Here is a 17,662-nt window from a genome sequence, read left to right on the forward strand (position 1 = left end):
TGGTTAGGACAGGCACATTTGAGAAAATTTGGAAGTATTGCCATGGCAGTGAAAGAAGTAAATGAGAACTTTATTGCCTGAGAAAATGAGCACAGTGGTTATTAGCTGGTATATCCTTGTAGAACAAGAAGAGAGGGCAACCTAAAAATGCAGAGGCACAGTGAGTGCAAAAGTCACAGCAGCTACTACCCGAGGCATAGTATACTGCAGCAAAGTTAGCTACCAGGGCACTGTGGAGGAGGCTTGGGCACACCATGGAGGTTTTGTTACTGAAGTCAAGCACATGCTCTAAAATGACCTGCCGGTAGGGTAGTCAACTATCTACCACAACCTTCATGCCACAGTGATCGTCCATGACCTACAGATAATGGGGCAGGTTCTCAACCCGTGCAGAAAACTGTCAATGCAGATTAGTCTGCCATTACAGAAACCACCCGATTTTCATTTGCATCAAAGTCACCGTTGATAAGTTGAGAATCTGCCCTGATGTCAAGAGTAAGCTACTTTCTTATTCTGCTTCAGATAATGGACACTTCTTTTCTACATGATGAGAAAATAACAGTCTACAAAGCATAACAATAAATACATTTTATTACATTGTACTGTGCTTATGGTGTGTTCATATTTTGTTTTGCTCCCACACTTGTCCTTAATGTATCTGAATGTCTCCTTGTTGGTTGTCCATGTGCCGAGGTTAGGGAGTAGCATTTGTGAATGATTGGATATTGAATTGACGAGCAACAGTGCATACAAAAAACCCAGAGTCTATAACTTGGTTAACCACAATGCGCCTGCATCAGTTCCATGAGTATTTGTTGTATCATGATTGACATCATCACTGATAAAACTGCAAACTCCAGAAATGCACATTTCAAAACTGTACTGGTTGACTTGCTTTGTGGGTTGTAAATGATGATAAAAACAGATAGCCTTTTTGTAAACAAAAAAAAAATGAGTCAAATCTGGCTCATGGTCAGTTTTTGCTTTCATCAATGATAAGGCAACATGTTGGAATATTGAATGATAGGCTGTTAGCTTGTGTCTTTAAATTCCACATACCATTGTGGGAACTCCAGTAAGAAGATGACATGCACCTCCCAAGGGGAGGGTGACTGAAGGTTTCCCTCAGGCACTTCCTACCATTCCGATAGAGAGCAGCATCAGCAGAAACCAGTGATCAGTTCAACAGTCACTGTGTATAGCAAATGAAGGCTGATATGTAGGGGAAGTCCAGATAATTGACCCCTTTTTAAAAATATTAAAGTGGGTGACAGTGAACCCTTTGCCACCAAGCTCCAGAAAACTACAGATTTAACTAGATTGATGCATAGGAAATAAAATAAAGAAACCAAGGCCTCAAACTTCATCGGGTCTGCTCCAGAAATAAAACCTCTGTCCACCTGATGACGCAGACCTTATCCCAAATCATGGTAACAGAGTTATCCAAATAACTGGGGTGGCCACATCACGCCTTCACTGGAATATAAAGGGCATCCAGCCAATTACTGGTTGATGCAGGAGCAGCATCCAGCTACTCAAACAGCAGAATCCTGAAGCCTTTCCTGGGCCCAAAAAAAGCGGGATGCATATTTTTGTTTATTGTTCCTAAGCGAGCACCTTTCAAGCATCAATCTGAGATCAATTACCTTTCTCTTGGAAGCTTCTGGGGCCTTTCTTTGGACCGCGGTGGAAGTCCTGCTAGTTCTCAGCCGCTATGTGCTCTGCTGAGGCCGTTTAAGGGCAAAATTAGTGGAATTTTCCAGGAAAGCAAAGACATTTCCCCAGACACGCTCCCACTCTCCGTCTGAAATTGCGTGGGGCGGTGGGGTGGGGTGGGGGGGGGGGGGTGGTTGCAGAAGATTCATCCATAGCCTTCTTAGGATAATTTAAAGAGCCTTTGCCAAACAGGTGGAATCCTGGCAGAAGTGGGTTCCACTGCAAATTCCTGCCTCCACAAGGCAGAAATCGGGCTTTCAGGTTTAAATAATTTGGAACTGGACACAATGTAATAGGATCCCAAATTTCTAATGATTTGATGGTTTTGACATTTTCCTTCAGTTGTCTAAATCAAGTATTGCTATAAATACAAGAATCGCTATCAAGATATAGGACAGTTAATTAAAATCGATTGACTATAATAGAAAGGAGATTCAGGCGTGGTGTACAACAGGCCACTACTGGAAGTTAAAATCAGTCCTTCTCTATCTTGTAAAGGACTTTTCATACACAGCGCTGTGCCTAGCTAAATTAGATCCATCAAGATAGATTGCCACCTTCACTGCCTGTGCAGTAATCCATTGGAGCAGCTCACCTGTCCATTGTGGAACCTGCCTGATTTTCATTCCTTTCATTTCATGGAACAGAAGTTGGACGGGTTCTGCAGCAGCTAGGTGATCCATTCCACCAGATTACCACCCAGGCAGCAGTGAAGGTGAAAATCTACTTCATTATTTCTGTATTGCTAGACCTCATTAAACAATACACAGTTAGAATAAACTGGAAATCCCAGGTGAGAATATTAACTGTTAAATTCTACCAATGTTTGGCTCCTATTGCTTCTTTCCAGTCACCCAAGCAGCTTCCAAAGACCTGGAGAAACTGACTAAATTGTTCTTGTCCTATTGTCTTTGTGTTGAAGTGTAGTAGTGATCATGACATCAGCAGCTGCAGGTGCAGCTTGCTATGAAGCTGTGAGTGGACATTTATTTGCTCAGGTGAGATATTTCTGACTCATTTCTCATAGTGTTGGCACAAATCTTGAAGCAAATCACAATTCCATGCATGATTAGCAACTGTTCCACTCATTCATGGCACTGAGTGCAGAGCCACTACAGGCTTTAACAAGTTGTTAATTCCAGTCATTCTGTGGACCTTTAACATAGGAGAACATGGCCCACAAGAGGAAATTACATGTTTCAGAAAGTTGAACCATATCATCTCCTGTCCTGTCATTGCATCTAAATTATTTTTCACAATTAGGAGGATCTATAAGCTTTTCTGCTTAATGGTGGAAAAATGGCATGATTGAACTACTGACATGGCAGAAAGGACCCTGTGGATCTAACTTTAATCACCCCTTAAAAATAAATATATTCCATTGATGCCACCAAAATTCTTGTATGGCTGAATTTTGTTTGTTTCCTGCCAAACAGTATTGCTACTGAAGATTGTGAGGCCAGTACTATCTGCAAACAATAGCCCAAACAATGGGTAGTGCACTTCAGTTCCAACTGGAGTCTATAGCAAGAAGCCTATCTCGAAACTGCATTCCAAGATAGAAAGATAAAGCTGACGGTACCACAGAATTAGAGGACACAGGTGTAATAATATCAACAAACCTAAAGTCAGATTAGAAGAAACCTTTTTCCCCCACTGAGTAATAGATAAATAGAAAAGATTTCCAACAAGAGCAGTTCAGACTCACGACAAGCAACTGTCTCAAAAGGGAGCTGGATAATAGTTGGTTGAAAATGGCTCTGGAAGTTCTAGGAATAGCTATAGACTAATATGATCAGACAGTCCATGAGTTACTGGTTACTGTGCTAAAGCCAGAAGATCAATGATCTTTGTGGAAACCAGCAACCTACAACTGGACAGGTGAGAAGAATGTTCTGGAATTTTTTTCTTGGCTACCTTTATGCATTTATATAAGGGTACTGTGGTGTAGCAATTATGTTGCTGGACTAGTAATCCAGAGACCTGCACTAATAATCCAGAGAACTTGAGTTCAAATCCCACCATGGCAGCTTGAGAATTTGATTCTAGTTTAAAAAAGCTGGCATCAGTAAAAGCGACTATGAAGCTGTCAGATTCTTGTCAAACCCCAACTACTGCACTAATGCCCCTAGGGAAGGAAACCTGTCATCCCACCTAGTCCAGCCTATATATGAGTCCAGTCCTACACCAACATGGTTGACTTTTAACTGCCTTCTGAAATGACCCAGCAAGCCACAAAAAGGCCTGCCGTCTCAGGGATGAGCTCCAAGAATGATTAAGAAAAGACTTTCTCTCAGAAAATGAAATCATTCCCGTAGGGTCAATTATAAATGTATGCCAAAAATGGGGTATTTTTCTTTAATTGGGGTCAGCTTCCACCTGTATACTCACACCGAGCTCATCATCCTTCCATTGCCACTCCTGACTCTTTCATTGCCTTTGTGTTGTCAGGCTACTTGTCTTGGATAAGTCGTAACTTCCTCCAGTTAAACATAGTCATCATCTTTGGCCCCTGCCAGAAACTTTGTACCCTTGCCACCAATTTGACTCCACCCCTGACTACTGCGTCAGTATGAACCAGACTGTTTGCAACCTTGGCTTCCTGTTTGATCCAGTGCTGAATTTCTGACTCCATATCCTCGCCATCAAAAAAAAACTTGTATATTTCCACCTCTCTAACATTGTCCATCTTTACCCCCACCTCAGCCTATATGCTGCTGAAACCCTCATTCATGCCTTTATCAACTCCAAAGTCCAGAGCACCAAGACGTCCAATTTAAAATTCACATCTTCGTCTTTAAATCCCTTTACAGCCTTGCCCCTCATTATCTCTGTAACATCCTCCAGCTCTGTAAACATCCTAAACATCTGTAAACAACAGCTCTTACCCCCCCATCAGAACTTTTTACTTTGTATTCCTCCAACTCTGGCCTCATGCATACCGCCTCCCTTTGTCTCATCATTAGTGGCCATGCCTTCAGTTGTCTCAACCTCATGCTCTGAAACAGCTTTCCTTAACCTCTACCTTTATGACTCTACTTAAAACCCAACTTTTTGGCCACGCTTTTAGTCATTCCTCCTTCTTTGGTTCAGCGTCAGTTTTTTCTGTTCCTCTTCTTCCATTGCACTAACATTGTCACCCACCTTAGCTGGCCCAAGCATCAGCTCAGATCCATAGAGATCTAAGTAGTAGTGTGAGGATATTGTACTGAGTGACACACTAAGCATAAAGCAGCCAGAAGAATGGGGAGGTAATGACGACTGCACCATTTCCCAGTGGAGGCTCAAGAGAAACAGCTTGTAGCTGAGCAGGCCAAGTATTCGAACCTCATGCACCCTGCTATGAAAAGAAAGATGTTTGATAATCACACATTCAGGAACTGCGGTCATCCTTTCAGTGTGTGGGGCATAGACAGGAATCTTAGTTTGATTCACTGGCCTTTAATGTAGCATCTTCAGGGAGGCATTTCCATGTTGAGGAGAGCAATAGAGCAAATACCAAAAACCCCATTAAAAATCTGCGGCACAGTGGCGCAGTAGTTAGCACCACAGCCTCACAGCTCCAGGGACCCGGGTTCGATTCTGGGTACTGCCTGTGCGGAGTTTGCAAGTTCTCCCTGTGTCTGCGTGGGTTTTCGCCGGGTGCTCCGGTTTCCTCCCACAGCCAAAGACTTGCAGGTTGATAGGTAAATTGGCCATTGTAAATTGCCCCTAGTGTAGGTAGGTGGTAGGGAATATGGGATTACTGTAGGGTTAGTGTAAATGGGTGGTTGTTGGTCGGCACAGACTCGGTGGGCCGAAGGGCCTGTTTCAGTGCTGTATCTCTAAATAAATAAATGTCTCTGGTAGCTGATTTGGAAGAGCCAAACGAGTGCTTACCTTCCTGAAGTTAAGCTTCAGGTTCCTCAGTATCCATGCTTACACTTCTGACCATTTCGTGTTTGGTCCTTTCTCAATCACAAAGTTGTGAAAGGCACAGCAAGTCACCACAATGCGAGAGGAACAATCAACAGCATAGAGCAGAGGACCTCTGTTCAATCAAAGCAGTAAAACCGTGTTGCAGTAATGTTCTTCTGGAGAGTTTGGCCCTCAAAATGAGGCCATGATTCATGAGTTGTGCTGCCATTGCAGTACTACCATTGTGGGTTTTGGGGGCCAGTGTGCTTTGATATCCTTTGGATTGTTTGGTGAATTTAAAGGCGGCTCCTTGGTCCATTTGTGGTACTGTACTTCTCTCAAAAAACAAATCTGAAGCCAATCACGATGACATATCCTATCTGGGATCTTTCTGATGGGATAATCCAGCCATTACTGAGCAACAGGTAGAGGAAACCCACCCCGGAACCCCTCCCCCATTCCTCTTTTAGGTTGCTATATGCTGAATTTCATCAAATTAAAGCTTCATTTAAACAAGAGACATTGGATGATTGTTACATTTACTAGTTCCATGTTTCACAAGAAGCCTTTTGGGACCAGTGAGTGCTACATAGGATTACTTTCCTTACTGATCCTATTTGATGACTGTCTTCAAATTACTTGGTATTGATTAATGGCAGGGGGGGGGGGAGGGGGGTTAGTTTGAACGTAACCATTTGCTTTTTGTTAGTGGTGTATTCCTCCTAGTGGTTGCTTTGCCCAGCTCCACTCATCACTGGTTTGTATAAAGCAGCACATTTACTGATTTGTAATAGGCTAGAGTGCCCCTTCCGTTGGAAATGCCAGTAGATTTTAGGCAGTTTTAGCCAGTTTTCAGGCAGTAACAATGTTGCATTCTGACTACCTTCAACGAAGAGCATTTTTGAGACAATTGAGATCCTCCAACCATCACTCCTCACCTATAGGCAGTTCAGATATTTTTATTGCCACTATTTGTCTTTGACCTTTATTGAAATGTCAAGTAAATAAAGGTGTGTGTAAAACTCTGCAGGCTGGGCACGATAGTCTAATCAATATCATATGATGACATAATCAGCAAATACTAAAAAATTCATTAGTAACTATTAGCAAACAACTTGCAGTTATTTTTATGGCCGGTCATGTTTAACTAATGATCTGTAAATAGCTCAATCTAACAACTCCCTGTAATTAGATTCGTAATTTATTCCAAAGTCCTTTAGTAATATATTGACCTCTGATATATTACATTTTTTATGAGACAATGTTACATAAAAATTTATTTTGGGATGTGAACATTTAGTCAGGATTAGGAAATTCTGTGGGATGGTGGGAGGATTGGGGGAGAATAGTTGGGGGGGAATGTGGAGGGAATATGGAGGGAATGGAGAGGAAATTGTGGCGTAAATGCAGAGTAAATGCACCGAAACACGGATGGTTACAGCCATTTCAGAAACTTGCAGTTGGAGAAGAAAGGAGTGAAATATTATAAACCTGTAACTTATTGCGGGACAAGGTATTTTTCACAGAAGCACAAGCTACAAACACTTAAAGTAGCAGCAGATGAAGCATATCACAGAATCCAACAAAGACTCCAGGACAATTCTGAGTAGAGAGATAAGCGGTTAGAGCAGATCGCATTAAATAAATGGAGAAAGAAGAGCAAATCTAATGTAAGCAAAGGAATAAAACTGGCACCTGGGATTCGTTCCCAGTATTAAAACCTACCTCTTTGACCAAGGTTTTGGTCACCTATTCTAATATCACCTTATGTGGATCAGTGGCAAATGTTGTTTGATAATGCCCCTTGGGATGTTATACTATATTAAAGGTGCTATAAAAACAAGTTATTGATGCACCACAGCAAGAAAGCTATCTATGGAGTTATGTTAAATTTTGAAATCAAGGTGAGGAATGTTAGAGCTGGTGGTTGCAATTTGGGGATCCAGCCTTTGCATCAAGTACTTGCAAGTCAAAGAAAGCAAAGCATTGCTCCAACAATCTGACTCAGCAACAATATGAAATGAACACCCTTTTGCACCACTGTGACAATTTCCATTTCCCACACCAGCCCACCTGTGGCATCCCTGAGTAACACTGCCAATTTGGTAATGAATTTGGTGTGCTTTTATACATGTCCACTAGGAACGAGATTGAAACCACACAAACTCATTTCATTTGTCACCTTACGACAAGAGTTTGGGTTGGATTCAAACCCAGGCCTAGAGATGAAGGCCCATTGTTCAATGCACTGTGCCACCCAGCTCCCGAATCATCTAACAAACACATTGGACAGCAGAAGTTACAGTTCGCAGACCGACCATATCACTATAAAAATGAATCACTAAACATTCTAGTGGTAGAAACAGTCCCATGTAATAAAATTGGAATGTGACTTGTTCAGCTACTGTAATTTAGAAGGCCTGACTACATATAAACTCGATGCAGTACAGCGAGGGACAGTAAAAAGGCAGCTGTTATAATTTATACCAGTGTATGACTTCCAGTGGCTTTTTCCTAACCTTGGTGTGATTCATACACATACTTCCTGACTAAAATCAAGAAATGTTGATTTTTGGTGGCACAATTAACTGTCTTCTTTCCAAATCTATCTGAATGCACTTTCTACTTTTTCAGGGTCTGAATTACAGCTGGTAAATTCCTGCTGTTGGATGCCATCTAGTGTCATGGCCTGGTAATATTAAGCAACTTGATTTTCAGGATAAACACCAGATCCAGCTAACCAACATAGACAAGTGTAGGTCTGAAGAATTGTCTCTCTAAAATGAGTGTGAACATTTATTGCATGAGATTACATCCATGATTATTCACTAAACTCCTTTATTCTTCTGCACTTTCTGAACATTATATCCTGAAATATGCACATACTTCAATCACGTCAAAGCAACAATTGGGAGGGGGCCATACATAGATTGGCAACGGCTGCTTTCAGGCCAAACCTATTTGTTAACGTTGGCATCTAACAAGCATTAGGCCTCTTATTTATATAAGCAGAGGGCCTAATGCCTGTTTTAAGGTGCTGGCTCTGTATCGCTCTTTCAATGCTTGTACCAATATGGTGGGCAGGGCACTTCCTGCTCAGAATGTGCGTGTACACTGCCCACCATACTGAATGCTTTGCTGCTCAATGTTATGCCTGCAAAATGTTATTGAATTTCTTGGCCTATGTTCATAAACTTTTACACCTTTGATAGCACTCATTTATTGTCGTATTTTACCACCTAGGTGGCATGCCATATTTCATTATTTCCAGAGTTGCTGACTCACCTGTACAGACACTGATGCTATGGTTTCGTACAAATTACAGCAAGGAAAAAAATGACCAATGCACAGGATCATGAGAAAGCAAGAGGTGCCACACACTGGAAGCAGTTCCACGCTGGCCTCTGCGAGACTCAAAGTTTGCACACACCTATATACACCTCTAACTGAGCATCTGCAGTGAAGCCTTATTTAGAAGTCATTGCTACAGAAAGGTGGGTCTCTTAATGCAGATTTGTGTCAGAATTACTATTGCATTATTTTAACTGTAATTCGATGGGTACTTTAGACAGTCTTACTATTCACGTTGGTTTTCTTTTTATATGTGCTTTGTCACAGAGAAAGGATTTAACTTATCAGCTGTGCTACATAGATAACTAGTGTGTTGTAAATCCATTTCTATCAAATGCAAAACAGTTTAAAACAAAACACAATGCCTATTATTAAACATAAGTGTCATAAATGAGGAAAGATGATTGTGCTTCTCTGTGCCTTGAATGTCAGTGAACCTTGAAGCTGCTCATCAGACCCTTCTGCAATTCGGACTTGGAATTTGCAAATTTGTATTTATTGTGCTGGGGCTGGGATAAAATTAAGACTCACCCTTGCCCCAACAACACAGTAAATCATCCAATTTTGTGTGGAACTGAAGTTAGTGTCATTGATTTTCTTTTTAATAACTAAAAGAAAAACATTAATGCTCTTATTACCTTGCTGTACATACAGATATATGTATATATCCAAACTTTCTTTTACAGTTTAACATCCTCGAATTACAATTAAAGCATGATATTTGGTCCCAGGTACTATGTTGACTAAGGAAGATCTTTCTTACCGTAAAATGTTCTTGTGATTTGTAATTTTCATCCAAGTACACTCGCGCTCGGTTATACTCTTTCATTTCATCACTCGATAACAATTCTCTAGGGTAAAAGAAGGAAAATTCAAATATTTCTCAGGTGATCGCTTAGGTAATTGATGACTTCTAAGCCTGTCCCTCAAACATTTAAACTGTTAAGTGATGCCATGGGTTAGAATGTTGTCCTTTCACCTCCTGGACCTTAGGATCAAATACAATCCAGTCTGATGCAACAGAATTCTCTGTCTTATGGCTGGAAGGTACCCTGCAGGCAATAATCCAAAGTTCAAACCTTCCCAGAATTCTGCACAAATTGACAGTCTCACTTAGGGTAGTTGATATGGGAAATACAACAATTTTACAATCATGTAGTGGGGACTGTTCATCTGAGCTTGAAACTAAAAGGAAATAAAAAGAGCTTTGCAATGCATTTTACCTTGGTGCTGCCACTGGGTGTCAAAAGTTCTAAAGTTTATAATATTCCTCAATATAATATCCCTCCTTATAATATCCCCATGATAATATCCCTCACAGAAATTCACCCAAAATTACATTTTAAAACATAGCAGTATAAATGATGAGCAGATTAGGGAGCAGTTAGCCTAATAATGTCATAGAAACTTTACTTTCAATTCGCTATCAATTAGCTGGTGGTGTTAGTCATTGTGTGATACTGCAGCATCTTAAATTTAAGCTCATTCTCAAAGGAGGGCATGGAAAAGTTGATTTTAAACATTAGCAATATCTGGCAAATTTATAGAAAATCTGTGACAAAATCCCGTCTTTTTATTCAAGAAACAGAAGTAAGTAGAATTACTGAGAAAAATCTAATGGGAGGCTGAGGTCTAGCATAAGAACAGCTAAGAACATAGAATTAAGTAATTAATAACAAATACATTTTCTCAAAACATACTTTTCTGAAGGTTTTTCAAATGTCTATAGCTTGCCTCAACCTCTATCCAGTGTAATTTTCATTAAACCAACTACGGCAGCTTTCTTCAGAATCATGAGTCTTTACAAACTCATACAGACAGTGGTGCTTCTGCAGGTCCTCCATCTTGAAGAGAGTTACACTTGCTGAAGAATCAGCTACACAGGATCGCCACAAGACTGAGGCTGCTCAGAAATGACTTGATCTCATTGCTTTACATCACATAATTCAAAATTGGCAAAGAACATGAGAATCTTTAAAACAGAGAAAGCCCACTGGGGCCCAACAAGCATATCCCTTTTTCAGAAATCAACTCCATCTCACAGGCTTCTCACCATATTCCTCAATTCTCTTTCTCTGCAGAAACACAGCTAATTGTCTGGAGGCCATTAACTCTGATCTCTCCAATGATGTTCCCAAGTAACTTATTCCACAACACTCTGTGGTACAGTCTTTCGGGTAAAAATATTTAGTGCGAGTCCCCCTATTTTTACTCCTAACTTACTTATTTTTTAGTTTGTCTTCCATGGTATTTGAGCCTTGGTGAAAAGTTTGCTTGAACAACCATTGTTAGTACAGAATTTTATAAACTCCATTAACTTACAAACTTCAATGATACTATCTTTAGGATCTCATTGTATCTGAAGGAACACCAGGAAAAGGTATGATCATTTTAACTGACCTTACTCTAAATAAAGGTGGGATACAGTGAAATAGATCAAATGGTCCTAAAGGTGCTTAAACTGAATGCCTTCATAACAGGGATTTTGAGTGATCTTACATGTGGATTACTTCGTAATATCTTTGCGAAAGAACAGTGCTGAGTTTGGAACCTGAAATATTTGATGGCCTATGCAAAGATGCAATGTTCTCAACCCCAGCTGGTCTGATGTTAGTTCTATATTGCACAGTTACTTCTTGTCGAGGTTCTGTGACACAGTCTGATGGTTTCAGTGCAGTGGAAATTCTCCCATTTATATTGGGGGATAGTTCCATTAACACCACAACAAGATAAACATGGCCATGTAAGATTGAAAGTGCGCAGTTGTTTTTAAGACCCGATGAGTAACTTAATTTTCTGGCTTTTCGTCCATTTCCAAGAGCTGGGGTAAGACCTTTTTAAGACTGAGCTGAGCTTCCTTCCTTTGCTGACCTGTACATGTGGGCTGAGCTTACTGGTAACCAGAAAGGATGGTGAGCACTGCCTTACAGCAGCAGTGTTCCGTCGGCTGGGGCAGTGGGCACAGCTATCTCTTGAGACACTAATGAAGCCTGTCTCCTTAAATGAGTCTTTGTTCCAACAGGATTAGGCTTGGGTACGAGGTGCTCCACAGTTGAATAGCCGGCCAATGCTTAAGAAGAATGAGAGGATAGCTATAGCCCCTGCATCACAACTTCAGCAAACAGTCAGTGTTTCAGCAGAGGAGATGAGGGGAGTTCGAGGAAGGGAGAAAATGATCAGAAACAGTTGGGAAAGATTGACAATCTTGTAGCCCTTTCACATTCATTAGGGCATTTCTTATTGGTTAAATGCAGAATCTGAAGATACTCAATTCTGGCTTTTCATTTCTTGAACACCAGGAAATGGAGGTGGGAAAATATAGGGATCAAATAAAAATGTCAAATTCTCAAGAGACAAGCACAAAGATTGAAGTGAATGTGGTTAATGCACATGCACCTTGACCTGTGCCAGCAGGGGGAGACACTTTCCAGGAACGATTGTGAATACTGACAAACTTCGCAAATACACACCATACTTGCATCTGTACCAGCAGAGGGAGGCCTACTCTCGTCTGGAATGTAACCTATGCTACAACAGTTCTAAGTTTTGGTCGGTCAGTGATGGACTGACATAATGATAATACTTAACATATTTTTTCAAAATATTATATTTTTACAATTGAAGAACAGCTGGACATAAACTATTTTGTTTATTTAACTAACTCCAATTTTGGAAATTGTTGCTAGAAATCAGCAGGTCAAAGCCCAGTTAGAAGGTCCCTGGTTAGGACACATTACACTTGTGGCTGGAAATGACCTTTTGTCACATTGAAACAGTGGGGGAAATGACAGTTTCACAATGACTTGAAGCCCTTGTTGGATGGTTATTTATTATTAAAATGGAAGCTAAACTTGTTATATGAACTTTGGGCTGGTGAAAGGCTTAAAACTGAAGGTTAGCACAGTGCTCACAGACTAGGCTGTGTCAATGGACATAATATTCAACTGAGCATTTAAGTTGGGTAATCAGGCATTTTTTTGTTGTTGTTGTTCACTTTGCATTAGTCTGCAAAACAAAAAAAGGGGAAAATGAATTAAATTAACATCCGCTGGCTGACAGCTAATTAGCTCCAAGCAATGCAGCTTGATGTTGCACCTCAATAATCCAATATGAATTTTAGATGTCTAAGATTTCATACTCATAGAAACAGAAACCCAAGAGAACAACTGGGGGAGACTTCCATTTCATTTAGTCAATCACGCTTGGTACTTACTTCACAAACTTGTCAACATGAGACATTGAGGCTTCATAGTTCTTTCCGCCAACTTCTTGGCAATGCAATGCAATAAAGTGAGGCTTGTGTGTGTGCACAGTCTGTAAGGAAGAAGAGTACATCATTAGTGCCACAACAGAACAACGTGTACAATTCACATGAAGTACAACAGTCATCAGCCGACAAAAGGCTTTAGCTATTGGCCTGGGTGGTCTAATGTCAAGATAGAAACAAGTATAAAATAATGTGCTGTGCTACACAGAAAATTTTCTTGGTGCATTTAGAGACATAAAAAAGACCCATAATAAGTCTTGCAAAGCACAATGAAGACCATGCATTACTGATCAACTTATTTGACTGTTTAAAAAGGGGGGGCTCTGTTTTGCCCTTTTAGGTGTTACAGTATATCCCAGCAGATTTGTGAGCTACCGCTTCCTTCTCAGGTCGGCAGCACCCCTTAAACTGCAGGCGCAGCTTCACAGTGTCAGTCAGGCTAGGAAAGGACTGGTTGGGCTTTGCAATGAGGCCCTCAGCAGACTTGCTGTCCCATGTGTTTTCAGTGCTCTGATCCACTTGGCTGTGAGAGGTGGCTGAAGCTAGGATTTACTGTTGTTCCTTCTCCCACTGTCGTGGTTGTTTCATTATTCAACGCACAGGTTGAAGGGCAGCGTGGTAATTACGCATTGCAGAATAATTGAAATCAAAAATGCTGGGACAAATAGGGAAACTCCTATCCTTATTTCATACAGTTTTTGAAAAGTAATTACAGTTTAAATAAGGACTGTCCTCCCCTTTCTCAGGATCAAAGTAGAGGAACACAGTCTGTAGGAAAGAGGCAAATGCCAACATTGAGAATTCAATTAAGTTAATTTAACGGTTGGAGATTAAGAACAACTTTCCGAAAAGGGGATATTAACCTCTTGAGGGCTGGTTCTATTTCTACCTTGGTTAAATACTGTGTTAATTGTCTTATTTTACTGTCTTTTGCTTCTGAATGTTATTCATCTGTAAATAAACCTGACTAGGTAGTTTTAGCTGGTGTGCAATGGTCTGGGATGTATCAATTTCCTCATTCCAAACTGTTGCCCTTGTCCTTTCAACTAGCAGCAGGTTTGGAAGGTGCTGTCTAAGGAGCCTTGGCGAGTTTCTGCAGTGCATCTTGTAGATGGTACACACTGCTGCCACTGTGTGTTAGTGGTGAAGGAGGTGAATGTTTAAGGTGGTGGATGGGGTGTTGATCAAGTGGGCTGCTTTGTCCTGGATGGTGTCGAGCTTCTTGAGTGTTGTTGGAGCTGCACCCATCCAGGCAAATGGAGAGTTTCATCACACTCCTGACTTGTGCCTTAAAGATGGTGGACAGGCTTTGGGGAGTCAGGAGGTGAGTTGCTTGCTAGGATTCCTAGCCGCTGACCTGCTCTTGTAGCCATAGTATTTATATGGCTACTCCAGTTCAATTTCTGGTCAATGATAACCCCCAGGATGTTGATAGTGGGGGATTCAGCAATTGTAATGCCATTAAACCGTTAATGCTATTAATGCCGTTGAATGTCAAGGGGACATGGTTAGATTCTCTTTTGTTTGAGATGGTCATTGCCTGGCATTTGTGTGGCATGAATGTTACTTGCCACTTATCAGCCCAAGCCTGAATGTTGCTGCATGTGGGCATGAAAAAAATATAAACTGGCTGAAACAGGTAAGCTTGGTAAATTATATCCCAAATGCTACTGGCCTGCTTTCAATTCATCTGTAACAACTAAAGCTTCATTTATGTATTGCCTTATTACATTGAAACAGCTCAAAATGCTTCACAAAATATATTTGAAAACTGCATTGTTGTTGAGTATGCAAATGACATTGCAACAGACAAAACCCAATTCTGAGAGATACACACAAGATACAAAGAGTGCTAAAAAAATTACAGAATTAAAAGGATGAGTTCAAAGGCCAAAGTAAACATATTCATGTGTAGACTGTGACAGAGGAGTTTAAAGATAATGCTGAAATCATGAAGTTTCAGGCTTCAGTGATTTGTTTATGTTATCATTGAAGTGCCAGCCTTGGCACAGTGGTAGCACTCTCACCTCAGAGTCAGAAGGTTGTGGGTTCAAGGCCCACTCCAGAGTCTTGAATGGTTGATTTAGGCTGGTGCTTCAGTACCATACTGAGGGAATGCTGCACCATTTGGAAATGTTGCCTTATGGGTGAAATATTAAACTGAGGCCCCAATTGCTCTCTTAGGTGGATATAAAAGATCCCAGAATACTCAGGAGGGTAGTAGGTGAGTTCTTCCTGATGTCCTGGCCAATATTTATCACTAAAACAAACTACCTGGTCATTATTATGTTGCTGTTTGTGGGATCTTGCTGTCCATAAATTGTCTGCCACATTTCCTATATGACAACAGTGACTGGACTTCAAAAGTATTCCGTTGGCTGCAAAGCACTTTGGGAGGTCCTGACGTCATGACAAACATTATATAAATGAAAGTCTTTCTTCTTTACTATAGCCTAGAAATTACTGTCGGTGATGTTCATGGATGATGCTTGAAATGCTCCTATTATGTTCTATATATACAGGTATTAATCTGGTTATTTCAAATATGTTGACAACCTCACTAAAATAGCATCCTGGGGAAAGCCACATAATTGCATTTGGCACTTGTCAAATATTGCCAAAATAATTTGTAGGTTTCCATTATTCATAAAGGACAAGCAATGGATAATAATAATTATTATTATTATTATTAATAATGAGAACAATCATTCAAATTGTGATGATGAGTTGTGAAGGGTACCTCTGGAGTACAATTAAACTGGAATTACACAGCGCCTTAATGAGAATTTTGTATATATCATGACTATATTTTTCCACTGAATATTACTGGGCACTGTTATATTACAAAGCTTGTTTGAGTATACTCCACAGTATCAGGAGGCTGCTATCACTTTACTTCAGTGGAGTGGGAGGTAGCAACTATCAGAATCCAATCTAGTTGAAACCAAGTCGCAACAGAATCTCTTTACGACTGGTCACATCGTGCAAACTTTTAGATCACTTACTTAGCAGTAGCTATTAAAACTCTGACTTGAAACAAAGAAGAATTTTCATTTTAAATGCAGTTGCTGCAAATTCTGACTTTATCTTCACTACAGCAGTGATAACATCCCAAATCCAAAGTTGATTTCCCTCAACACCAGCTCCCATCCTCACCTGAAAGTGCTGATTTAAAAAAACAACCTGTCCTTATTTATAGTTTTAAACATAACAAAATGTCTCAAAGAGTTTTACAAAGAGGGATTAGCCACTGTGTAGGAGTTTGAGATGACCCCAAGTAGAAGAAATAGGTTTGGAGAAGGTTTTTGAAAATTGGGAGCCCTGTGGCAAGATGGAGCAATTTAAGAGAATTCCAGAGTGCAGCAGCATGACAGCAGAAGACTCTGTCATCGCTGGTGGAGCAGAAGGAGGGATCAGACACAAAACTAGAGGCAGAAGAGCAACGGGTGTGAAGCACACTCAGGCCTGGAAGAGTTGCAGATGTAGAGTGAATGTAAGGAAGAATTTGGCAGCAAGGACAAGGATTTTGAAATTGTTACAATGGGGGATAAGCCAGTGAAGGTTGATGAGTGTGGGAGCGATAGGTGAGTGCAATTTAGTGCAGGACAGAATTCAAGCTGCAGAGATCTGGATGAGATAGAGTTTGTAGTGGGTGGAGTTCTGGGGAACTGATAAGAAGGGAGAAGGCTGGAGGAGATAAAGGTGTCAATGGGGTTTTGGCAGCTTTGGGGTGAGGTAGAGGTGGGGGATATTACAATGGTAAGCCACAATGGTGATAGACTGGGTGCAGGGTTCAGCTCAGGGACAATGCCAATACTGAATTTATATACCATTGCTTTAGCATGAGCACGTAAAGATAAAGGAGTATGGAATTGGGCTAGGATGCAAAATTTCTGATGGAACAACAAGGCTTGCTTTAACTTGATGCTGGACAGCCAGTGGGACTACATGAAGTCGAGGGTGATGGTAGAGAGGTATAACTTCATGTCAGTAGATACATATGAAAACTAATCCCAAACGTTTCAATAATGCGGCTGAGAGGCAGCTCATAGGTAAGGAATAGGAAGAAGGAAGAAACGCCGAGCCATGTGTCATTGAGTTTCACTAGACTATTAACAACAGGAGAATATTTCAGCAAAAAACATTTCTAACATCAACAGACATGCATTTTCCCACAAGTCAGTGGATCATGATCAGAAGCAGGAACTTTGGCTAAGTTTGCTCCTTTCGAACTCAGGAATTTTATAATCCTACAACTGAGATCAGATATCTTAGCACAGACCAAGAGTCACACCTGGAACTTCCCTGGTCCACATCATCCATTCACGAATTGAATCACTGGCAGAATATTCAGTAATTTAAAGCAGTTTTTTTGTTGAGCAGTTCCCAATTTTTCTGCCTAACGCTCCTTTTTTATTCGTTCATGGGATG

At 40.7% G+C, this 17,662-nt stretch overlaps 1 protein-coding gene across 1 annotated transcript in view; it reads right to left on the reverse strand.

The window, feature by feature from the left end:
• The window catches only part of inpp5a (inositol polyphosphate-5-phosphatase A), a 621,533-nt gene that overhangs the window by 328,140 nt on the left and 275,731 nt on the right, over positions 1 to 17,662 (reverse strand). Inside the window, exons 3-4 of the mRNA XM_068052673.1 lie at positions 13,178 to 13,278; positions 9,728 to 9,815 (exon numbers count right to left, since the gene is read on the reverse strand). Coding sequence (XP_067908774.1) covers positions 9,728 to 9,815; positions 13,178 to 13,278 — 189 coding nt within the window. The remainder of the gene's footprint in view (positions 1 to 9,727; positions 9,816 to 13,177; positions 13,279 to 17,662) is intronic.

This window comes from Heterodontus francisci, chromosome 20 (assembly GCF_036365525.1).
Source record: "Heterodontus francisci isolate sHetFra1 chromosome 20, sHetFra1.hap1, whole genome shotgun sequence".
NCBI classification, from domain to species: domain Eukaryota; kingdom Metazoa; phylum Chordata; class Chondrichthyes; order Heterodontiformes; family Heterodontidae; genus Heterodontus; species Heterodontus francisci.